Here is a 24,325-nt window from a genome sequence, read left to right on the forward strand (position 1 = left end):
TCCTCTCGAAGCCACAGCTGCAGCCAAAGCAGGGAGCCAAAAGATTGAGAGTCTGATTCCTGTTCATGTTGAAGCTCAGACAACCATATTGCCAGAAGTGACGATGCTAGTCCTTGCGCACAAAGAGAAGGGTTAAGGACAAGACGTGGCAAGGTTGGTTGGTTATACAAGGACCTTGTTCCCTCTGTTTCCCAATCTCACTGCCACGATTGAGCATCTTCTCAAAGTGTGTCCGATAAGGTATCTCCGTAAAGGTCGGATTGCAGGCCTGCCCAATCGATCGATTCGAGCTGTATCTGCATAGCGTCGTCAGTCACATCGTACGAGGACATTGCTGGGTGAGTCGACTCTGGTTGCGATGCTTTCTCGTTCTGCGCAAGTGGTGTCGAAAATGTTGTATTGGTTGCAAACTGCTGGTCTGAAAACCCAACTACTCCCTCGATGAACGTCTTGTGTAGGGTCGGAAGGCTTGAATCAACATTTAAATCAGAACACCAACCCGGTTGTGTCCGAGGCGGATCTCTCAGTGGTGCGTCACGGCTTTTCTCAGCCATCCTCCTCCTTTTAGTCGTCACATTTTCAAAATCATCACCAATTCTGTTGTATCCTTCTTCACAGTCTGACAGTGTCCTGTTCTCTTGCTCCATGAGCGACACGATCCATGCCCGGTTGTTGTGGACGAAAATCTTATGTGCGAACCAGTCGAAACAAATATTCTTCAGCTCTGTCCAAGAAGGATCAAGGTGGTCTTTTACCAGGCTGCACGACGTGTAAGAGTCTTTAGCCTTTTGAAAAGTTTCAGTACCACACGACCGTAACCACCTGAATCGCTCCTTCTGGGCGAAGAAGAGTGTAGCGCCACGCAATGCATCCAAGCGGATGCCGAGTGCGAGTGTGGATCTGAGACTCGTTTCAGTCACATTCAGTGACAGAGCGTAGGCCCGGCGTCCACCAAATGGTCCATGTCTGGCGGCACGTCGATCAGTCACACACCGCTGCTGTTGGAATTGTCGAAAGTCTTGATACACCCATAAAGACGCGAGGAAGACTTTAATATAACGGATAACACGATCCTCCTTGTTTTCCTTGGGCTGTGGCAGGGACTGAGCTTGTATTATTACAGGATGCTCCTCCAAATGCGCTTGAAACCTTTTAAGCAGATTCTGGCGTGACCACTTGAACGGAAGGATTGGTGATGGGACTTGGGGTTTACTGTTTCCGGTTTCTTTTCGACTGGGTCGAGGAGGGTTTGTTCCCGCTGATGCCTGTTCTGTACTCGAACTGATGTCCAGCGAGGTATCAGTCGAGGCGCTTCCAACTTGGGGTTTGTCTATCCCCTGAGCAGTGTCGGGTCGTACACTTCTATCCGCTTCGATAGCCGGAAGCAGGTTCACAAGAGAGGTACGCTGGCCACAGCGAGTAGGACTAAGTGTCGTAGCCCGTCGACGTCGTGGAGCAGAGTATTCTGCTACGGGTGTCGTCGTTTTGATCACTGCTTTGGAAGTATTGACCTGATCTAAGAAGAGAGACAGATCGTTCACACGCTCGCGTATGGAAATTTGCAAATGTAGATGGGAATTGATGTCCGCAGTTTTTAGATTGACAAGTTGATTGACAAGTTTCTGGATTTCCAGATCCATTGCTGCTACGGTGTTGATAGTGAGAGTTGCTAGAGTGACAAGATGACGGGTGAGGATGACCGTTACCACTCTCAAGCATTTCGTCTCCTTCTTTGGGCTTGTGAAGGCTGGACCAATGAGAAGTCAGTTTAGCTGTTTCAAAAGCAGCTAAACTGACTTCTCATTGGCCGATCTAATACGGACTATGAGCGGGCGCCTCGAGCTCAACAACTTGATGTCACCTGTCAAAGAATCATGACATTGTGCATTCGATCAAGACCGAAGGAGATGAGGCCTCGAGGTGATTGAAAACTTCACACGGCTGAAATACGATTGATTTTGAGGAGAGACTCCTGAAGTTTTCGGAAGTGCAGAGCATGGCAAATGTATATCTTCTATTGGTCGCTGTCCCTATGCCTTGGTTTGCCTGTTGCCTTCTGGTTTCTTTCATTTTCCCCTTTCAAACATCCCTGGGCTGGTTTCATCTTCGAGCAGACTATGTTCACACGCCCAGTAGACCCGCTCCTGATCTTTCAAGCTTTCTGTCTGCTCTACTCAACTGTTGTGGCAGCGTTCTTCGTTGTCCGAAACACACACCAATTCTGGTGCCGAAAATATAATTGGAGGGACGATTGGCAGAGACCGTGCTACTCGGCTGCTAAAGTTATCGAGTGGAGCCTCACCATAGCCTCTGTTTCTCTCTATTGTCAGAGAGGAAGTGATCGAGTGTGGGCGACCACGGCCTGCATGGCCATTCAGATGAACTGCATTACTGAGGTAAGGTTATCTGCAAATGAACATGGTCGGTGCTTACACCTCGACGCAGGTACTCTCCTGGTGGCCATCTCTTCAACTCACTCGAGCCCTTCGAGTGAAGTTCGAGGTGCCGATATGGAAGATTACTCAACTCGTTATGTTCTCAATCGCTACCACTACTTTAGCACTAAGAAGTGTCTACACGTCTTGGAATGGGCAAGGGAATTCATTATTCACCTCAGGTTCGCTTTTTGTTGCCAACGTGTTACTCAAGATCATAGTCATCCTTTCTCATTTTTGTGGAGGTCTCACGTTGAAGAGGGACTATCCATACGCTGTTGGTCACTCACCCAAATGGCCAGGGCAAGGGAAGAAGAAGCAAGTCTATATATGGGCTGCCGTTCAAAATGTGTTCTATGTAGCACTTGGCGCCATCTGGACTAGTGATCCATTTCACGGCAGGCGTTCAGGCCTTATCGTTTCGGTGAGAACAACAAATGGCACAACGTTTCTTGCCTAACTTTGTTCAGTTAAGTCTGCTAGTCGTGGAAGCGACCAGCCCGTGTTTAGCAGGAATCTGGTGTGACTGTGCGCAGATTTGGACGGAACGTGGTGTCGGTGCTCTTCCAGAATCGAGGTTGCTAAAGAGTTCTCATCTTGACTATGTGCGGCCAGTGCTCGTGTCCAAGGCGCCAGGCTCAGGAGATAGGGAGGTTTCGTGGATCCAGAAACAACTGGACGAGTTGGACAACGCTTGACTGAGATACTACAGCTACTCAGTGGTGTCCGCAGTATTGTAAGCCGTGGAGAGCTCAGATTACCGTCCTAGATCTGATTCAAGGCTCATACGCAAGGTTCATGGTATTTGAGCGCTAATGGTATATGCTCAAAAGTAATAAGAGTTCGTTTCATAACGTCTGTTCACAACGGTACTCGTGTCAGTCATGCGTGGTGAACCTGGGTATGGATCACGATGTACTGAGGAGTCCCCCTGATGAACAACCCCGCAAACAGGTAGGATTACACCACGAAACAAGGAGGTTACAGTGTCGATGCCATTGTCGTTGGTGATACAGCAGATGCGCGTATCGGCACAAGCATTCGATCACGAACTATAAAGCGACGCCAGTCTCACCAAATCGCCAGACTATGCAAGCACAAACCACACATCAAATGACGAGTCCCAACGCACTGATGGATTTAACCATCAACCCGCCGCAATCAATCCTGGCACTCAATCCTGGCACTCAAAGGTTGTTGGGCGCCTATGACTGACAGCAAAAGGAGTACGGAGCAAGTCGTCGTCCGATTTTTCAGGAAGAAAACATGCTACAATCTCCAAAACAAGAAGAGACCTGTTACGATTGACCTTAGAGAAATGAGGCCCATCACTAGACGTGAAGATGTGAAGGAGGAGCGAGTGCTGGACGTGGATACACAATGGTCTATGGACCTCTTTGCTACAGTTGAATTCGACCGTGTCTGCCTTGGAAAGAATACTTTTGGTTACGAACAGTTGTTCAGAGTTGTCATCAAGGATGGTAATTGTCCTCTCTGCAGTGAGGTGGAGAATAATGATGGAATTTGTACTCATGTACAGCAATTTCAGAACCTTGAGGGGACGGCGAGCGAGACTGCATTGGTCCACGTTCACTCTGTTGCGGCGAATGGCATGCCCTATGGGTTGCGCGTAACAAGGACTACTGAAAGCGATGGCCTGGGTTACTTACATGATGATTAGCCACTGAGTCTCGAGAACACCTTCGCGTGTGATGCAGTGTACTTGATGACATTGTCTTCGCCACGCTCTGGGCGTCGGAACTGGACATTCGACATTGAAATAGACCGCATTTCCTACTCAAACTGCACGCATAGTGACCACACTCAGTCATGTGCCTATTTACCTGGCATCATGTAGTGACATTGGTGCTTGTAGTGGTCATCAAATCACGAACTTTGTTACTGTATTTAGTGGTGTTGTTATATGGGCCCATTTTCTGGGCAACTGTGTTTCTAGCCAATATGCACCGCGAGATCGTAGTCAATCAGCATGCCCGAGCATCCACCATTCTGGTCCGGACTGGTCAAGATGATATTGCCGTGTGACACATCCCGGTGCAGAATCTTCCGATGGTTGAACAGATTCCAATGTGCCCTGATGGCGTCTCGAAATGCTTCCAACACCTCGCAGACGTTCGCAAAGTCCTGTAGGGGGCGTCCAGCGGGGCTAATGGCAAGGCACGTCAATATCCGATTTTGCTGCGGCGAATTGGGTGGTGGCATGGTCGATACCTGGCGCTGTTCAAGTTCGCCAGGCTGGATTTCTTGACACAGGCTGGATGGCTGACTGTTGGAGCGTGATCTCTTGGGAGGACTTCCACCTCGTTGGGTGGCCTTGCGCTTGGTGCCACTGACGCTGAGAGACTCCAACTGCTGAGTGGACTGACTGGTGAAGGACAACTGTGATGCATCGACGGTTCTCTCGTGCACCGCATGTCCGAGATCGCGAAGTTTTCTGATCCTCAGGCCGGCGTGCAACTCGTTGATCGTCGTAACTGTGGATGCCCCTGCCGACGTAGGAATGCCCCTGACGCCTTGAGCTTTTGCCAGGTGATCGACCTCAGATCGCTGCTTGTCAGGTCCCCACGAGAACTTGACTACATGTTTCCCATCAGTAGTGCGATAACATGTTGTCCCTCGACAGGCTATGGCTGATTGCTTGAAGAAGGGAGACAGTTCCAGTTGGAAGCTGCACTCCTTGCCCGTCACAGGATCTGACAGCGTGACCGAAGGATAGAACCCATCGCGCTGCATGAACATATCAAGACCCAGCTCTTCTGCGGTCATCAAAGTGTACCCCGCCAGCACGCGGACGAATTGTTGTGGTTCCTGGCGGATGTTGAATGTTTGAGAGCTGTACGCCCCAGATCGGTCGAAGACCCACAGTTGCATTTGCACGCCAAAGACGATAAAACCGTGGACGAACCGTCGTGTCGGTTGTGCAGAAAACACGTCTCGCATGTAAGTGGCCAACTGGGTAAATTTCTTTTTCCATACTTTCGTATCTGACGTGGTGAGTTCACCCACCACTATTCAATCTGCAAGATGGTGTACTTCGCCAGAAGCAGCAGCTCGGGACTTGAGGAGGACGCCAAGCTGGCGTTCGCCTGTAGCGCCGGTGATGTTGCTCTTGCTCTCCGCCCGGTAGAACACATTAGGTGCATCTCCCAGATGCTGTTCCTGGAAAGACTTCAACCATGTCCAGGAGTCGACCTCTTCCGGCTTCGATGTCTCCGGAAAGCCTTCTAGGGGATCGTCTCGAGGAAGCTGCTTCAAAATCTTTTCTACTTGCTCTGACCATGCCTTGTTTTGAAAGTATTTGGAAATGAATTCTGGCACACCGACGTGAGTCCGCCTGCTCAGTTCGATCTCGATGTCTCTGCGCAGTTCTTCTCGTTTCTGATTCGAATCTCGAAAGGAGGCCGATGATCGTCTGAGAGGTGTCCCTGAAAACGACGGAGGAATGCTGCTTAATGGAGGCGTAACTCGAGAGAGGTCAGCGATAAGTTGGAGGACCACTCGCCAGATCTCAAGGTCGCTGGCTTTGTTGGCCACAAGTTTCGTAAGAGGGGTAAAAGGAGAGAGGTCGAAAGTCAAGGATTGCAATTTCGCGTTGATCGTGGCGAGCTCGACATTAACAGGTCGCTGTAAGAAGCGGAGACGCCTCGCTGCTGGATGTATTTGAAGGGTCGCTAAGAGAGTTGAAACCGTATACCTGCGGTCTGATGGCTCCTGTGATGCATCAGTAGCAGGTGACTCGCGAACCTTAAAGCATCCTGTAGAGGGGCGAGACTGGCTGAGAGTGGCCCTTGTGCTGATATGATATCCGATACCCACACTCTCAGCTCGTGCTCTGAGGGACATATGCTTTCGGAGGTCGTTGTATACACAGATCAGTTAAGCCCCCAATTTCTTCCGCGCAAGCAGAACTATGGTTAGTGCGCTCTGCTTGATGTCTGGAGTATGACGAATTGCGTTGAAAAGGCGACAAATTGCTCACAAGCCAGTGTTTTGCTGATGTCCACAGAGGTACTTTCAAATCCTCACATAGATATAGTAAAGAGTCCTCGATCGATGTTTCTTCGGAAAGTGCTGAGTGCTTCCAGCCAAACATTCTGCACGTCAGTCCTACCGCATCTGATAAATCATCGCAACTGTGTGGTGTTGCTTCTGTCGATAACTCTGCTATAATTGGTGATATTGAGCAACAGCTCCTTCTCGCAGTTACTATTTTCGCCCAGATGACATTTATTCTTCTAAGTCCCGCTACAGACGAACAGATGAACAAATAGCGCTCGCGCCCAAGGAAATGCTCGTGTTCGAGAAGGTTGCTCGGGTCTAGCTCACGGATTTGAACAACCAGTCCATCGCGTCTCGTATATATCAAATGCCCGTCTCCATCACAGATTGTTGGAAGCTGTTTGTGTGAGCTCAAGTCATGCTAAATCGAGGGACTAACTTGTGAAATGAAAGCCTTCTCGGTAGTATCGCAAACGACGACCGACTGGAGCGACATCACGGAGAGCCAAGGTTGCAAAAGGCCAAATCAGGCTTCACGGCTGGTTGCGCCCGACATAAGCTCATACGCAAGGGAAGCATTAGAGCTCGCCATATATACCCCTAAATGATTCCGATCTGTGGTTGTATAGCGTCCAGCGTGTCGTAGTTAGCATCACGAATCCAATCGACATTAGCAGGATTTCTATCCAAACTGACACATTCAGAGACAATCTACTTTACGCCATGCTAGATAGCCTAGCTCGCAGACTGTTAGGTAAGGGACCTCGTAGAACATGTACACACCATGTGTTAGCCTGTCCTGCCTATGTCCAGCAGACTACCCTTGTATCTAAAGTCGCCGGTGGATTATAATGATGAGGGGTCTTGTGCCATCAATATCTAGGGACAACCAATTGACCAGTGATGTGTGGAGTAAGCACCGATAGCGCTGCGACGGAGCAGATGTCAGCACTGTAATCTGGACAGCCGCCAGTCTAGTGACGAGGTCTGTCAACTTCTTCGGCACCTTTGACAGAATACATCAGAGATTTCCATCCCGAATTCGCTTCTGCAGTTCTGGCTAATTGTGCTTCCCTCTCAATATGTCTGTTGACTTCACCTTCGAAGATACTTGGTCACTTTTTGGAGTGAACCAGAATCTTATTGCTCACTTAGAGAGATTGCAAGCTACTGGATTGTTTTACCAAATTCGCAAAGAGATCGAACGAAACAAAACTAGACTTGCATCGCTAACAGCAGTCAATTTCAAAAAAGGCGCCTCCAAGTTTCGCGAGCACATCGAAGAAATTATCACGAACAGCGACATATGCGAGAGGCGGGACCTGGTGTTGCCTTTGATCCAAAACAAGGTTACACGAGAGAATGTACAGCAATTCATTGTTGCCAACCTCTCTTTGTCTAAAGCCCACTGTCGCAATCTAGCAAAGGCAAACATGACCACAATCTTCCCACAGCTTTTTATAGCAGTAGTTGGTGCCGTTGTCATTCCCTCAGAGACTACAGCGGCCATTCTCGCGACAATTAAGGAGATTTGCACCAAAACTGAAAGTGTCTTCAGTACAACTGTGCTTGGTCGGTTTCTGCTCTTTTTATATGCTAGTGCTAACAATAACAGAAGCAGTGACTGAAGGATATGCAAATATCGCTGTGGATTTCGATAAATTAACAGACAAGCACGGAACTAAACGAATGCGTCTTGAGAACGACTCTAATTTTATGCATGCTGTACACGCCAGAAGCTTCAGCCCTTTGAAATTAGCAAATGAAGCGATTGATGACGAAATCGAATCTGACGAGCCTCTGAATATGATTGCACGCCGTAAGTCAGGCGAAAAGTTTTTGTACACAGGTTGACTCTGAACAGAGATCGTGATTCAATTTAGTGCCGCTGAAGCAAACCGCCTGGAAGGAGTCTTTGGACCTTCACCACTGCTGGAGGCTGTTAAGAGAAGCCGCCAGTGGCGCTGGGAGAGAGCGAAGGACGAAATATCATCGAACCTCCGGCAGCAGCAGACCGATTGCATGATTGCGTTGATACCGGACTCAAATGATCAGGACTTCTCTTTCGTAATCAGAGTTGGGTATTCGGTCGGATGGCAGATCGTGAAATATCTCAACTATGGTGAGTCGTCTGAGCAGACACCGACGGCTGTGTAACAGGTCTGCTTCGTTGCAATACAGTCGTCACACGTCAAAGACAACCTCAGCATTGTACACCAAAACTGTATCTCCCTTGTTTACCTCCCATCCACGCTCTCCTGTTGTCTTCGACGTTTTTTCTGCATGAGTTTGCCCAGCCCGCGTAACAGAAACCATCATGCCACTTGCTCGCACACTCTTTTGCGTTGTTACAGTAAAAGTGTGCGGACCATTGATGTATTCTTTCTTCCCGCGGACTGCATCGGCACCCACTTCGGGCATGGCGCTTTGAAACACGGTAATCTCGATCGGACTGGACGACTGATCGCTGTAAGTAGTATTCTGTGTATGTTCTACAGTAAATGACGATTGCGAAGCGGTGGTGTTTTTGTATCAGCCTGCGCAACATCTTGCGCCTAACAGTCTTGTCAATGGCGAAGGCATGATTTTGAGAGGGCCCCGCACGTGGCTCCGAAGTTGAGGCCCAACTTATGACTCGAAATGAGACTGCATGTATGAGCTAGCGAGTTTCGGGAATCACAGGTCACGTCCAGTACAGTCGACTATACAGGTCGCCATGCGGACTTCGGCGCAGATTTCTGTCCGGGCTGCGTTGAAGAAGTTTGGCTGGGATCCAGCCTTACTACCGGTACGAATTTCTCTTCTGATAGACCCATTATGGTGAGGAAAAGTCACTGGGCTGTCAGCTACTGTAGGCCAGATCGTTTCGGTGGACGTTACGCAACACCTCAATCTGCTAATGCTGAACTAGCACTACACAACCTTCGCACGATCGTGGTGTGCTGTCTTTGTGCTACTTTTCTGGCCTAAGGCATGTACGAGGACGTTAGTGTTCATGCTTCAGAAACGACATGCTTTTCTACCCACGCCTCGTGCATTGCATTTGACCATCGCTATCACCTTTGCAAGCAGATTCGTTTGAGCGTCAACACTTGCCTGCCTGATTGGCCTAGCGGGCTCGAAGGAGTGACATGCAGCTTTGCCGTGCATGCGACCAGCGCCGCACAAGTAAATCAAGAAAACACCATCGTTCCATGATGGAAGGTGTAAAGGGACCCTTGATCTCCCTATATGACTTTATGTCGATTTTCCGCGAACCTCGTCTACGTACCTCCCAATTTGTTCACCCAGAGGTATAAAGAAACCAGTAATCTCCTTCTCAAATCTGCTAGATGGTCTTCTCCAAAATGTCTGTTCACCTTTTCCCGGTCAGCAAGCGCGACATCACCGCCTAATTCTTCCAAGCATAGCCATGTCTTCGTCCAAATCACCAAAGAACAGCAAAGCCACTCGGGTTCACTCTACCAAGATTGTGGACTCACCAGTTGCTGCGACGATTGACTCCTCAACCATGCCATCCCAGTTCAACAAAAAAGACAGCGGTGCTCCAGTAACTGCTAAGCCTTTATCAGAAGACAAAAGCACCAAGCCGTCGAAACCTGAATCCGTACCTGCATCTACTCCTGCTCTGGAAGAACAAGTCCCATCTGATGCTGAGAGTGACTCGGGTCAAGATGAGATCTCACCAGCCGGTCCAGATACACAACTCTCGGCTCAGGAGGCAAAACTGGTCAACGTGTTCCGACGCACAGTCAAAAACGTCAGTGGCGAACCTGCTGCAGCCAAGTCAGCAGCAGTAGCAACTGCTGTATCCTCAAAGGAAGCATCGAAGCCAGCTCGTGGATCTCGCCTGGAACTCAAGGAAGTGTACGAAGCGTAGGTGCTGCTGATGATTGTCCATCGCCATCGTGTTGCGCTGACCACGTCTGCTGCTAGCTGGGACACCAAAACCTTCGCTTACAAACTCACTGAGCCCTCGCACTCGTCAAACATTACCGAGCTAGAGACCTACGCCTTTGTATGTCGCGTCCGTATTCGTGAGTATCTTGGACCAGTGTATCCTCAGTGGACATATTTGACAAGTGAATAGTAAAGAAAGATGAACAGCGAGTGTACTACGTGGACATCCATGCTACTGGACTGCGCGACATGCTCTGTGAGGTGCTTAAGGACGTGCATTGGGTCAATCTCAAAGTCGAGAAGTTGGAGGTACGTAAACCACCGGACGCAAGTGCCACCCGCTGAACAAGCATGACTAGCTCGAGCAGAATCTGTTGTACCACTACTTGCCGACCTTGCAGAAGTACCTCGACAAGTGCACTCAGGATAAGACCTGGCCGCAGGTAGATCGCGAAGCCCTTAGATATCTGCTGTGCACCATGAAAACGCGTACAGCCGAGACCACGGCACGACTCCAGTCCTTGCTCGAGACGGGTAGGATTACCTATGAGCTGCTGTGGGCGCTGTTTCCACCCAACACACTCGTGCTCACCATGTGTCCAGGCAGCCACCAAGTCCGGTGTCTGCGCTTTCAGTTCGCCTACGAGGACAAGACCGAGCAAGGCGTGGAACATCTGGCGTTGCAGTGCGAGTACATCGATTATGATGGGAAGATTCTGGGTTGGGTTGCCGAAGACCTGCATCTGGACCGATTTCATGGTACTCTCCCAATCACCTCCCTACCAGTCTACCCCATTCACTATTACCCTGATCCACAAATCGATCAAGTTCTGGCCCATCGAGGTCGACGATTCATCGGGCTAATGGGCAGCCATCACTGCATGTATCGTGGTACCGCCTTTCTGCAGATCAAGGACGGCTACAAACGCCTGACCATTCAGTCCAATATCATGGTCGACGCCAGCGAGTTTAGCAAGACCCATCCCGGCTACACTCGACTAACCACACGACATGTACAAGTGGAGTATCTCTTTCATCAAGTCACACAGTCGCATCGGGTCATCGGTCGCAGTCTCAGCCCTGCAACCTTGAGCGACAACGAGCTTATGATGTGTCCGCCCACGGTGCTCGGATGTGGTCTAGGACTCAAGTTTTGGGGTCAGTAAGCCCTCGTCATGCGGGATCGTAACCAACGCTGACCTTTCGATGTATAGGCGAGTTTGTCGTCGACCATATTCATCGCATTGATTGGCCTTCTGCTCCCTTCGATCGGGTCGCCATTCCACGCAGTATCAAGACCACTTTGATGAGCGTGACGCAACAGTACTTTAGCTCACCTCATGGTGAGCCAGCTGCGATGCAAGAGATAGGCACAGTCCGCCGTGGCATTCGTATCTTGCTGCAGTAAGTTTTCTCTCCTTCATTCTTTTTCCTTTACGCCTCTTGGACTTCAATGGGTCGTTGAGATCCTATCATTTCAACACCCTGTCCGTCCGCAACGTTCCGACCTGTCCACCCAACCAACTCTCCTTGCTGTTATTCTGCTTTGGTTCATCTGCGACCTTCCTTGTCCCACAGCCGATTAAATGACTGATCTTATCTAGCGGCCCTCCAGGAGTGGGCAAAACCCTGACCGCTCAGGCTCTCGCCTGTCACCATCAACGACCCTTGTATCCGGTAAGTGCGATCATCGTCGCCCAAACCACGACCTACTGACGAGAGAAGATTTCCAGCGCCGACCTGAGCTCTGACCCCCACGAGCTGGATACACAACTGCCCCAGTTCTTCCGCGCGGCTCTCGCGTGGAATGCGGTGCTGTTGATGGATGAAGCGGACATTTTCCTCCAGGCACGCACTCCGACTACGCTCGACCGAAATCGACTGGTGGGCATCTTCCTGACGCGCTTGGAACAATTTTCGGGCATCATGGTTCTTACCACCAATCGTTTGGATGACATAGATCTGGCTATCTTGGACCGCGTGCTCCTGAAGATTGTATATCACCCACTGACTCCGGGTGCGAGACGTGACGTGCTCCAGAGTTTGCTCAAGACCATCCCTGACATTACGGAAGAGCAGATGGAAGGCTTTGACGAGGCTTTTCTCCAGCGATTTACGAGGATAAAGGCCAACGGCCGTCAAGTAAGCCTCTGCTGTTCTATCCCTGCTTCTGTGTAACTAACCTGCCACAGATCACCAACGTGTTTGAGGTGGCCACAAGGCTCGCGGAGGCCTCAGGTGACGCCTTCCATCGCCACCATCTGGAAGGTGCACTGGAGGTCAGCGGGTTGGTGTTGCCAGGAGAGGATGCTGAAGAAGACTTGTACGACGACTGAGCATCCCCTTGCGTAGGGATGTCAGTAGAAAAGCACATGCTAGCAAGGACATCGGGACCTCAGAAATATAGAGTGCACCACCGTTAAGGGGGAGCGAACCATCATGAAGCCAACGCCCCTGGTTCGTCCTTCACGCTACTTTTGATATCATGGCGCGATCGTCTAGGTCGTCATGCTCGCATGACGATATCTCTGGAGAGTGATGGGATTTGACTGTAGAAGGGACATCCGTTTGACCCTGAATGTTGGTCTTCACATGTGACCATGCTTGATACAGCAAGAGCATTCGAGCTGTCTTGGTGACGACAAGTCTCGCCCGTGCATAAGCTTGAGACGATGTCTGATCAACTGATAACGCCATTCAGTGGACACTTCTGCAGAGGTGTAGTGGACACGGCTGAGGGGGGTGAGCATAGCGTATATGTCCTGTTCCAGATAGTGTCTTGCATTTCGATGTCCACCAAGACCACCTCGGTCCCACTTCCACAGTGTCGATAGGAGTATAACTGTTGGTCCATCTGGAGTTGCTGCTTGGCCGTTGCTCACCTCTTTAGACCTTAAACAACCATGGGCGATGCTGCTGCTGCTCTGCAAGTACCATCTCCTCATCCAGACGACTCAGACGACTGGTCAGACATCAGCGAAACTGAAAACAAACGAAGAACGGCCCGTGCTCGTAGGCGTCGGCAGCAGGAGCACAACCCTCGCCGTTCGGTCCAGAAGCCTACGGCGCCAACAAGTCCAGAGACCTCCAAGCCGCCACAACTCGAGTTTGGACGTTGCACTGATCGACCACGCTTGACATCTCCAAGATCGCTGATCACTCTAGCCCTCCACAAGCACAACGATCATGCTTCGTCAGACCGGCCGCAGATTAGACAGGCGACAAGCGCAACTGGGAGTATGACGCCTCGAGACGATTCGACAGCACGGCGCAACTCCTTCTCGGGTGCTGATAGGACCACGCACCACGATGGTATTTGTGCCCTATCCTCCTGCCCGATCTCCAACGTTGCCGGCAAAGTGCTGACAAAGTGGGAGGTCCACGACAGCGTGATAGAGCACGAGCAAGGTAGGGGATTGGCGAAGGAGATTCTTTTCGAAAAACACTCTTCTCGTACCCAGAAAGTCACATACAACCGGCACCAGGCGCTGAAGCAGGTACCTTACGATCTTCATCCCAGAGTGTGGTAGTGAAATGGACCAAGATAAGGACTCGTCGATGTTGGTCGTCTACTGTATAGGTCTGATCATGTACCAGTCATCTGTCAATCTGGTCAACGTAGACGTACAAACCGGCATCTAGGATCACGGCCCACAATTCCTTGATATGCTCTCGATTCGCAAAGGAACCAGATGGATTGGGCTGGACACTATCGTAACGTCAGCAATGGAACATATCACTGTACTTGGAACCACGTCTTGGCGCAGACCTTAGCAGGAACGAATAGCTTTCCTCTTCCTCTTCCTCTTCCTCTTCCTCGGTCGAGTATGTTCAAGCCTCAGCAAATCAAGACGTTATTGACAGCGGGTATCCCATCAGAGGCTGGCAGTGGTCGAGAAGTGGTGTTTCCATGTACGTCGCACGTGGCAGACATTGTCTTTGTGCCGAGAGTTCGTTCTGTATATCATTGTTTGCATGGGTATAGCTTCTTTCACGATAGTGTAGTTCCCATGCGGCTCTCATCCACCACACTCAGAGGCATCTCGATTGTAACACTGGTCATATTGGTGACCATCAGCGTGAGCATTCATGATGCATGTGGTCACAGTCAACATAGAAGAAAAGGGGGTGTTTCAATCAGCTTGCCTAAGCAAGACGTCAACCCAAGCTCATTTGGTCACTTGGGTCTAACCATGTTTTGCAGTGCACTGTGACTCTAGACGATGTGATTCCCGACCTGTATCAAGCATTCTCGGGTCGCTTGCAAGCATGCATTGGTAGCAATGATCACCATTGCTGTTGTGTCAGCCCCAGGTCTCGCAACACAATCGTTGATCCTGTCTGGTAAGGCATTGGAGGACAAATCTGTCACATTGTGCTTATGTGTAGCCTTGGTCGTCAGCCTCGTCAGGTGACTGTTTGAGCTACTAACCTTTCAGTCTCGGTCGCTTGTTTCGTGCAGTAGGGCGCTCACACCTCTTCGATTTACACCGGTCTAAACGTCTCACGTCGCTCAAGTCTGCCTCTGTCCATATACGAACGCATTATCCGCCTCAGACCAGCGAGCGAACCTCGACTATGCCACCAAGAACTAACGTCAGAGCACTCGGGTCCAAAGGAAAAGATGGAAAAAGAAACAAAGCGTACAACAGAACTGAGGTGCCATCAGGAAGAGAGCGAAGCCAAAGAGTCTACACGTATCTGTTGACCGTGGTCTCGACAACAACCAAATCAAGTATATGACCACTTCTTGCCGCGGCTCGGATGCCCACGATCTTGTGTGGTGTTTCTGACCGCGTTTGTTGGTATGCATGCTATGGTGGCCCGCCTTCTAGTGGCAGGTACTAGCTGCAACTTCTTGCGGTTTATTCTCTGCCTGCTGCTCGAGCACTCTTCGTCTCTGGCGGCGAAATGTATCAGAAGTCTGATAACATACGATTTTGATTACAAAACACGTTATTAGAAAGGCTAGATGTGGTTGCGCGGGGTTGGGAATAGCGGTCACAGGAGAAGCCAGCTCGCAGTTCAGTATGTGAATACCGTGTGAGTCGACGAAGATGAAGTAGGTCTTGGTCAAGAGAGCTCGTGGAATCAGCAAGTACTGAACATTTTCTGGGAGTCCACGAAAACCCGATTTTGCCCATAACCACGATCTCAAATTACATCTATTTTCCTGCATCGATTTGTTCCCCTTTGCTGATCTGACCCAGTACGAGTAGATATATGCCTGTACAGTAATCGAGTCGCTCGTACACGTTAGGGAACGATCGCCGCATGTCGGTATTCGAGTAGATGCTCTCGGTGGCTTCCTTGTCGTTCTCGTATTGAGCTAGCCGTACGAGCTTCATAGCTTCGAAGTGAGTGTATAGATCCGTTATGTCGTACTGACCGCGTCCAAAACGTTCTTCTGCGCGCTGATTTACCTCAGCCAAGAGCAGCCGGAAGTCCCCTTGCAGCTTCGCTTTCAAGCTCTGCTGGGCTAATGGGAGCATCAGTCTGCCGATCCTTATCACGTTGTCATACGTCGCCTCTAGACGATGGTGTCGTCGAGCACGAAATTCGCAGGCCATGCGAGCTTTACCCCTAGCGAGTGTGGTGTGGTGTGGTGTCGGTGATGGAAGGTGATCCCCAATCTCGGTGGACAATACTGTGGCAGGAGACGCTATCTGTTGTACAAAGACCATTTCAGGATCTTCATCGTCGACGGTAGTGACTGGAGAAGGCGATGCGATTTGGTATGTGGCCTGAGAAGCCATATATGGCGATTCCCGTGCCTTTCGTGGGTTCCAAGACGGTACGGTTGGTTGAGCGGATGAGGGTGAGTCTACGCGACAACGTTGGCCATCTTTCTGTGTTTATGTTCTTTCTTTAGGACGAATGTATCTCGGACTGGCCATGATCTCGATATGCCGCGGTGGAGCAGCGCCTGATATGTTGGACCATGCCTTGAACAGAAAGCAGCCTGGACCATCTCGACCAGATGTTCTCAAATTGCTAATAGTCGTAGGCAAAATATTAATGTTTCAGCCCAATCAGACCGCTTAGCTAGGGAAATCTGCTCAGCCGGTGACGCTTTAGCCTCAGTACTGTCTCTAGTTCCAGTAGGAATTTGTGCTGTTTGCTACAAGGCTAATTGTTCCGGTACTTCTACTAGTCTGTGTGATGTATCCGCTCTCACGAGTTCCTATGGAACGAGCGAGGTTGTGATACATTGTTAGCTATCAGAGACGGTATCGCAGGTGTATAGTATTTTTCATTTTGATATACGGCGATTTCAATTCCTACCGTTCTCGTCCTGTGGAGCACGACGACACAGGAGTAGCTAGCGCAAATTATAGATCCGATATGCTGCGGAAGCTAATGTCTGTGCATGGGTACTTTCGACACCCAAGTTGAACGACCGATAAGTCGTGCACTTCTGGATTATGCGGCATCGTACATCCGCAGTATGTCACGAACCCATGTTACTCCCGACTGCTTTGAGCGAGAAGAGTCCGTCCGGCCTTGTGATTGTTCCATGGCGAATGCCAAGCCATCACCGAGGAAAATAGTGCGTTGATGCTGTGGATGTCCATGCACCCGAAGCTCGATTCGGATTGCTCATCTCTGAACGTACCCTGCTGGTAACGCGAGTCTGTTTGCTGGCCTCCCGTAGCAGATATGACAGATCCCAACCATCTGAGCTGTGCTGGAAATGGTCTACATCATGTCGGCCTGACATTCTTAGATGTTAGATATCAAGTATGGCCACAGTCATTATCTCTAGGCGCAGCTTAGAACAATACCTGGTTAGAGTTCAAAACAAGTCCGGCAAAGACGAGGGCCCAGCAGCGACAGCACAATCAATACAGTGTGGATCGACATCCCTGAGAACACCGCAGCTGACCATTGCGGCACGATTCATAGAAAGTGCACGCCACACAGCTCTTGAAGCGTTACTATGAGGGAAGAGAAGCAGGACGTGACGGTCTCAAAATTTCTCAGTCAGCCAGCAGTATATGTAGGCCGGGTCGTGTGATAAGAAACGACGTCTGCCTCTGTGTACTCAAGCGCGTTTATATAGCACAACTTGGTTAGCTAGTCTGTCTGGTTCCTTTGGTCATCTGACCACCTACCGGGCTTCGCTAACCATATATGTACTCTCTGAACACCGGATTATCATCGATATCTTTCCACAACGATGGTTAATCATCGCCTAACACCGCCTCAAGAGAGCTATATTGGAGCGACAGCAGGAGCACAAGAGGATGACGACCTGGACTTGCTTCGGAAATGGTTTCTGGGTCGAGGTATAAACATTGAAGAGGTCCTCAACAACCACAACCGTGTACAACAAGCTATCGAAGAAGATGCAATATTTCTTAACCGCGCTAAAAATGTGATCGATAATTTGCCAGCGTCTGAAATCAACGAGGCACTTGATCGTTTCCTCAAAGAATTTAAAGAGGAGGCAGAACAGGCTCAGGCTGCATCAGCTGCCATCTTGGAATCGGGAAGCCTATTCTGTAACGGAAGAAGTATAGCTTGCTGCTTTTACGACAGGTAGCTGGTAACATCGCATACACATTGTAAGAGCACTATCCGAGTCGAGCTCAACCTAGTAACTATGAGTTCGCGTTGTAGGATCCGGCCCACGCTCTCTCTTACCGCTGTTTCGCGATAGACTATGGGGAGCGTGACCAAAGAACTTCGATAATTGCTTCTGGTTATGTCAGTCGAGATCAACACGCCACAAGTGTGCCGCTCGCGACGTGTGGCACCACTCCTCATCCATACAACGACCATTTGATGTGGTAATTTCCTTGAAGAATTTATCGCTGGAGAGCTGCCCTGGCTCCGCACGCCTGTCTTAGCATTACAACCTGTACGGGCAAACGATCAAGAAAGCACTGCACATGCTCCAATCTTAGCTTGACTGCTGAGAAAATATGGCTCAGCTGAATCGGGATGTCCATGGTATCTCTTCTAGTTGGTTGGTCTGAACGATGACTCCTTCTTTCTAAGCTAGTGACTCTGAAGCAAGGCAAATACATCAGTATAAGGCCAGTGCACTCCGTGATGCGAGTAGCAAACACTTCCTCCAGTCCACAACCTCCTTCCCCCACAACATGGCTCTTCCTGTAAGGTGGCTTCCATACCCCGACAAGCTGAGATTCAAACTCCAAGACTCGACATGGAATGCTGAACTACGAAGATACCTAGTCAACAATGAGATCGACGAAATACACGCGCAACTACTTGATGAGTACGACGGACAGGTGATGGTAGCTTGGACGGAACACTTGGCAACAATTGAAGCCTTGTTTATTCAGCCGACAATGCTCCAGGTGCTGAAGGAGAGCTTTAAGCAAGCGGTGCAAGAATGGCTAGATGGCGTCACTCAGCCATACTACGTTGTACTTGCCGACAAGCCCCTGTATTGGGACTTCAAATCGATGGTTGGGAAGGAAGTGGAAGCAGCTGTCACGCGGCTCCCATCCGGACGAGCGTGTTTCGGATCCGGTGCTCTTCACTCGGACTACGTCTTGGACGAGTGGAATCTGGAACACGGCCATTGCAAGTTGACGTCCAAAGTCGATGATTCACAATGGCTGATCGAGGATTTAGAGGCGTGGCAGTTTCTTAAGCGTCAGGATATGCTGCAGCTTGTGTTGAACTGAATGGAAACTTATGGTGTCAGTCCTTCCCTCCTCAATCCAGCTGCCGTTTGAGTCGATAAAACAAAGCTAACAGCAAGCACAGTCCCACAGTAATGCTCTCGATGAGCCTACTAGAGAGAGGTGACACCCTGTATAAGACAAATTCAATACGAGGACTCTTAGAGCCAAAGTAGCAGCAAACAATCTCGCTTGTGGAAAGAACCAGTAGGATCATAACCTCAGTGGCTGCACTACGGTCGTGCCAAAAGTCTGGAATCGAGAGCCGGATCAGGCTCGAATAGAAACTGACTTTCTCGACGTGTAGTGTTGTTGCGAGGTCCAGCCCGAACATGACCTGACTGATATCAGCTGACGACCTCATGTAACAGAATTGGTGAATTACCCTGATCAGGCTATACAGCGCAAGTGAGATATGTGCCGGAATTAGTCGCTACTCTATACTGGACTAGTAGGTGCCGAGTGAAATGCTGGAAAGACAGATATAAAGAAGTGAACGTGCAGCAAAGAGGCGTCTGTCGGTCCTAGATGTCCCTTCGAGCTTAGTCGAACGAGCAAGCTGACGGCAGTGGAGGAGTCTAAGAAGTTGTACGAAGATCACCAGACACTGTAGCGTCAATGTAGCTGTGTAGAGAGCTCCGCCCGCCATGTCTGATGTGTCAATGAATGTCGGTGACAGAAGGCAAAGGCTAGCTGGCACAGTCGACACAAGGCGCCTGTCCAATTTATAGTCTGCAAGCCATATCGAGGTTGGATCGGTGTGGGCCAGTATGTCTTCGTGGGTTGATAGTCGACGAACTTAGACGAACGCCACCATCCTAGTATCCAAGAGAGATCGGGCAGCCAAGGTCCAGCCAACCATCTCGAATGGGGTGTTGCTGTTCCTGTCGTGCTTGCGACAATGATTCTAAAAAATCCAAAGATATGTGCTGGCGGCTAAGTCTAGAACTACCACTAAGCATAGTCAGGCAATTATGCGACAATAGTAGAAGCTCGATCGTTCTTAACTTGTGCTATATTGACGGATCAGGAGCCGTAAATTAAGTCCAAAACGCAAGCGCGAGATCGGTGTAAGACCAAAACTCCTCGCAAGATAGTGAGTTGAGGTTTAACCGATTATACTCACATGGTACGAACGTATCTAGATCATTGGACTCGGCTCAGAAGCAACAGAGTGGCTGGTATCGCGAGGGGTTCTGTGACATTCGAAGCATTGACGCGTATTGCAGAACTTGCACACGTACCAAGGTTTTGTGATGCACCATTGAGTACACTCTTTGCAGATTAAACAGAGTCCAAAGTTGGACAGCTTCGTAGACACATTTTGAGACAGCCTCTCTTCGTCGTACACATGACTGTCGCACGCAATATGACGGCGCTGAATAACGCTTTTTGTCATTTTTTGATATTCGGAAAACTGAACCCCGAGGTTTACCTCGTCATAGCAATATTCAGGAGATGCGTAGCATAGGCGATGAATTCTTTTGAGTGGCTTCGTGTTCAATCCGACGACGAGGGATGCTAGAATCGCTCTTGTGTACTTGGAACAATTGGAGAGTTTATCCTCAGCCCAGAGACGTTGTATCCGCAGCCGGACTTCCAAAGGTAGTTTCTGTATACACTTAAGTATACTGTCACCGCGCTCGATCTGGAATGAGGTAGCACTGGGAACCTTGCAAGCGTGCATCGTAATCGCCATATAGGTGTTGATTGACTGAGCCCAGGTTTCGATGTGACTAGGATGCCACCAACGTGCAAATTCGCAATTTGTGATGGTCAGATGAGCTAGTTTCTTTGGGAGTTTGACTGGAAGGTCTGCTCTGGGGAACAAGAGAGTCAGCGGTGCTTCGACACTTCTGGCTGCTGGGATGGTTGTAAGAAGGCTAAGACGGTTGACGTCTTCCGACAGTGTCTTTAAGTTTTCGGGGTTGCAAATCACTTCGACACGATCCATGTGATCAGGTAAATTCACGAGATCGGTGGCCAATCTCTCAGTATATGGTCTCCCTACTGTATCGTAGGAGAGTTGTAGCTGTTTGAGGTCTCGACACTGTCTCAACAGCAGATCTAATGTACCAAGGCAACCTTCGATATGTAGTTCACTGATCCGCAACCTCGTAGAGAGGTCGTAGGGAGATGGTGTTGGGAAGTAACTAATGTATGTTGTAGTTTGAGCGGCACGCGTAATATGCGTATAACACATTGACGGATTCCGACCGTAAAAAAGTGTGTGCAGTTCCGGAAAGGCTTCTTTGGAAAAGACTTCTTTCGTTGTGAAGGATTTGATGTAATTCTTTTGGCAGAGCGGTGTCAGGTAGTCCGCTTCCTGCGCAAGGCTCTGTGTTAGCACAGAACATATTTCAAGTGTAATACTCGGAGACTGCGGTAGATGCCGTAGTAATGCCTCCAAATAGTGGTTATACTGCTTGGCCAGACATCGCCTGTCTTTGGCTGATAGGACGAAGCATTGACAGTCGTGCTGTAGATAAACATTTTCCAGCTCCATATTTCTGTTCTGAAATTCCATAGCTTGCGTACATGCATCAGTAGTCGTTTCTGATAGGGTAATCTTTGAGATGTCAAGCCTTAGAGTCATGGTGCTCTCGTTGTAGGCTACAAAGTAAAATCACACAGAGTGTCTAACTGTTATGAGGTGCCAAAAGGCTAGGATCGTGGACGAAAGGACCCTGCAGACGATGAGTCCTCGTATATATCATAGTAGATATCTGAAGAGGTGTCCGATGCTTGCGAAATTACTGCATATTCTGAGATCGGCCACTGAGCTGTTGCCATACTGAGTCAATGATTCTGATCGAGATGATGGATCGTCCAAGGTTGTGTGGTAGGTGATGCTTGATAGTGGCGCAATAAGCTTTGAAAATAACATACCTACCTCTCGATACTTTCAACCCTACTAAGAGACTAGCCGAAAGGACGGTTTTTTCTATCTTCCAGGCTCTCCACCTTGTGCCACTTGGACAGTCTCCAGTAATTTTGTTCAGCCTGCACCTGTTCTGACATCCTTGCCGGTAGCAGCACAGGTGGCGGTAGAGGAGGTGAATCTGATCTGTTTGGTGCTAGTGGTGATGTGCGTGGCAGGTGTGGCGTAGGTGACGATACTGGCGGAGACATGTTTATGCCAGTGACCTCTGCTGATACGCCATGACTGCGAAGTGGTGGACAAAGGAGGCAATGGGATACCCACGATCGTAGCTTCAGCCAGCTCGTAGCGAGCTTTCGTGTTGTGGTCGATGATTGCTCCATGTCCCACTCCATTCGTGCCTCCTCCAAAATGAAATAACTTTCTTGAGCGTATGCCATACGAGAGAACGGCGGAACATATTTTACTATGTTCTTGGCTATCTCTAGAGGTATGGATGTGGACGCCATCTCTAATCGTCAACATCAACACAATCACGATCGAAAGGGAGAGGGAACCATTGCGCAGCGTCTGAGCAGAATGAGCCGTGCAATATGTGATGCGTGACCAGTTTCTATCAACCTGGCACTAGTGGCGTCGGGCTAAGAAGACCCATCAGCGATGATCGATGATCGATGATCGGCTATTATCTCACGTGACAGTACACACCATACGTACAGTACTTGCCGTTCGAACGCCACCTCCCCTGTTCCCTTGTGGAGCGCATCGCCAATCACTAGTGATGGCCGAAAGTGACGGTCAGATAGACGAAACGAAAATCAGCCACGTCAGCACGCTAGTCACTGAGCTGCAGTGGACTTGGAAAAAATGGAAGCATTTTACCGTGAGAAAGTCCTCGATGATTAAGCTTCCACTCCTGACATATACAGAATGTCGCCAAAGAGGTACACGCGAAGATGACGGTCTCACGCCCGTCGACATGGGGCAATATTGAGAAGGAGTGGACCGCCGTTCCCCCATCCCATGTGGAAGAGGCAATCAATTCCCTCAGAGAACGCACGAGTGATTTATTTGACAAGGATCTTCCCGCCAGCAAGGTCGACTTTGCACTAGACGACAGAATGCGTCGGACACGGCGATCGTGGCGCAACCACCAGCGCGAGACCAAAAAGTGGTCACAGGCTAGCCTAGGAGGGGGAGCTGCGATGCAAGTCGACCAACTGGAAGGGACGCCGCCAGGACCCCAGACGAGCCAAGCTGTACTACCTAGACCAGTCCGAACGATGGACATTGCGTACTTGCTGCGGCCAGATGAAGAGTAGATTTCCAGCGCGTTCTTGATTAATTGCACCTGCCTCTCTGTCCTTCCTTGGTCTTGCTGTCTTAGATCTGTGTTCCGTGATATGTCAGGTCCACTTCTAGAACTCGCGACTGAGTCGAAGCCATGCTTGGAGTACGAAGTGGTAGTCTACGAGGGAATACGGGTAGCGAAGTTTCAGCCGCAGTCTGGTCGCTCCAAGACCTTCATTCTCTGGATTGCAGGCAGTACGAGTGTCTGAGCAAAGGACGCTTTTTTCCATTGACACATTTCAGGCTGTTTTCAGACAATCAGACTTGGCAGCGATCGCAGTCTTTGTTCACGAATGGCTATAGGTAGGTGTGGGGTCTTTAGTCCAGTCTTGCTAATATCTGTAGACACGGGTTGCGATGTCTTCGCTTTGAGCCTGACTTCACGCGAGACCACCATACTCTCATGCGAATCGATGTTACATCAGGTCGCTACTGTCGTCGACGTTCTCGGCAGACTTTACGACCAGTATAGAATAGGTGGTGTTTCAAGGTTGGTTGTAGAAGTGACTCAGTTTCGAGCATTAGCTGACCACGCATAGTGGCGGAACGATTGTCCTGCTCTTTCTCCAGAGGCTCGGTCTTCGACCACCACCGACGAAAGTCGTCGTGGTGGCGCCTGTAGTGCGACTAGATGAGAAGGCTCTGTGGCGTACAAGTGAGACGCCTGACAATGCACACATGGCTTTGTTGGGCAGACTGTGCAAAGCCACAGAGTCGTTGAACGAGGACCAGGCCAAGTTTGTCAGTCCATACCATCAAATGATATCTTCACAGGATACATCATTTAGGATAGTTCTGTTCAGGGAGGACATCTTGTATGCCGACGCGTTTGCATACTTCCAGAAAACACAGTGTATGAATTTGACAACATATGAAGGTCCCCATGATTTACTTAGGTGGGACATGGTCAAAGAACAAGCACGGGAAGCTAGGGAACACGTCTGCCGTTCTTTGTCTTGAGAGAGCACTACGAATATAGAGCAACAGGTAGCGACACGTTCGTGAAGTACAAGAAACCTTTTGACCTCGCTCATGCTATCTCTATTTTCTAGGTCCTAGACCTCCGAAACGTCTCACAAAAC

General features: G+C 49.7%; 9 protein-coding genes across 9 annotated transcripts; 6 read left to right on the top strand and 3 right to left on the bottom strand.

Annotated features, from left to right (window-relative positions):
* Nucleotides 1-4,388: 4,388 nt before the first annotated feature.
* Nucleotides 4,389-5,396, bottom strand: LTR64_008712 (uncharacterized protein; the record flags this gene model as incomplete). Its single annotated transcript, XM_064903021.1, has 1 exon — nucleotides 4,389-5,396. The coding sequence occupies one exon, from the start codon at nucleotides 5,394-5,396 to the stop codon at nucleotides 4,389-4,391; it is 1,008 nt and encodes a 335-aa protein (XP_064750530.1).
* A 72-nt stretch (nucleotides 5,397-5,468) lies between these two features.
* On the bottom strand, nucleotides 5,469-6,299 carry LTR64_008713 (uncharacterized protein; the record flags this gene model as incomplete). Its single annotated transcript, XM_064903022.1, has 1 exon — nucleotides 5,469-6,299. The coding sequence occupies one exon, from the start codon at nucleotides 6,297-6,299 to the stop codon at nucleotides 5,469-5,471; it is 831 nt and encodes a 276-aa protein (XP_064750531.1).
* Nucleotides 6,300-7,537: 1,238 nt separating this feature from the next.
* LTR64_008714 (uncharacterized protein) lies at nucleotides 7,538-8,612 on the top strand (the record flags this gene model as incomplete). The annotated part of the gene is made up of 3 exons (XM_064903023.1): nucleotides 7,538-8,027; nucleotides 8,071-8,274; nucleotides 8,320-8,612. The coding sequence occupies 3 exons, from the start codon at nucleotides 7,538-7,540 to the stop codon at nucleotides 8,610-8,612; spliced, it is 987 nt and encodes a 328-aa protein (XP_064750532.1).
* Nucleotides 8,613-9,867: 1,255 nt separating this feature from the next.
* On the top strand, nucleotides 9,868-12,691 carry LTR64_008715 (uncharacterized protein; the record flags this gene model as incomplete). The annotated part of the gene is made up of 8 exons (XM_064903024.1): nucleotides 9,868-10,331; nucleotides 10,392-10,492; nucleotides 10,546-10,664; nucleotides 10,715-11,513; nucleotides 11,570-11,759; nucleotides 11,960-12,032; nucleotides 12,081-12,497; nucleotides 12,548-12,691. 8 exons carry the CDS (start codon nucleotides 9,868-9,870, stop codon nucleotides 12,689-12,691), a joined length of 2,307 nt encoding a protein of 768 aa, XP_064750533.1.
* Nucleotides 12,692-13,258: 567 nt separating this feature from the next.
* LTR64_008716 (uncharacterized protein) lies at nucleotides 13,259-13,885 on the top strand (the record flags this gene model as incomplete). Its single annotated transcript, XM_064903025.1, has 1 exon — nucleotides 13,259-13,885. One exon carries the CDS (start codon nucleotides 13,259-13,261, stop codon nucleotides 13,883-13,885), a length of 627 nt encoding a protein of 208 aa, XP_064750534.1.
* Nucleotides 13,886-15,520: 1,635 nt separating this feature from the next.
* LTR64_008717 (uncharacterized protein) lies at nucleotides 15,521-16,111 on the bottom strand (the record flags this gene model as incomplete). Its single annotated transcript, XM_064903026.1, has 1 exon — nucleotides 15,521-16,111. The coding sequence occupies one exon, from the start codon at nucleotides 16,109-16,111 to the stop codon at nucleotides 15,521-15,523; it is 591 nt and encodes a 196-aa protein (XP_064750535.1).
* A 1,424-nt stretch (nucleotides 16,112-17,535) lies between these two features.
* On the top strand, nucleotides 17,536-17,901 carry LTR64_008718 (uncharacterized protein; the record flags this gene model as incomplete). Its single annotated transcript, XM_064903027.1, has 1 exon — nucleotides 17,536-17,901. The coding sequence occupies one exon, from the start codon at nucleotides 17,536-17,538 to the stop codon at nucleotides 17,899-17,901; it is 366 nt and encodes a 121-aa protein (XP_064750536.1).
* Nucleotides 17,902-18,463: 562 nt separating this feature from the next.
* Nucleotides 18,464-19,015, top strand: LTR64_008719 (uncharacterized protein; the record flags this gene model as incomplete). Its single annotated transcript, XM_064903028.1, has 1 exon — nucleotides 18,464-19,015. One exon carries the CDS (start codon nucleotides 18,464-18,466, stop codon nucleotides 19,013-19,015), a length of 552 nt encoding a protein of 183 aa, XP_064750537.1.
* Nucleotides 19,016-22,674: 3,659 nt separating this feature from the next.
* On the top strand, nucleotides 22,675-23,215 carry LTR64_008720 (uncharacterized protein; the record flags this gene model as incomplete). Its single annotated transcript, XM_064903029.1, has 2 exons — nucleotides 22,675-22,776; nucleotides 22,823-23,215. The coding sequence occupies 2 exons, from the start codon at nucleotides 22,675-22,677 to the stop codon at nucleotides 23,213-23,215; spliced, it is 495 nt and encodes a 164-aa protein (XP_064750538.1).
* Nucleotides 23,216-24,325: the final 1,110 nt, after the last annotated feature.

This window comes from Lithohypha guttulata (assembly GCF_036872675.1).
Source record: "Lithohypha guttulata strain CCFEE 5908 chromosome Unknown scaffold_12, whole genome shotgun sequence".
Taxonomy (NCBI): domain Eukaryota; kingdom Fungi; phylum Ascomycota; class Eurotiomycetes; order Chaetothyriales; family Trichomeriaceae; genus Lithohypha; species Lithohypha guttulata.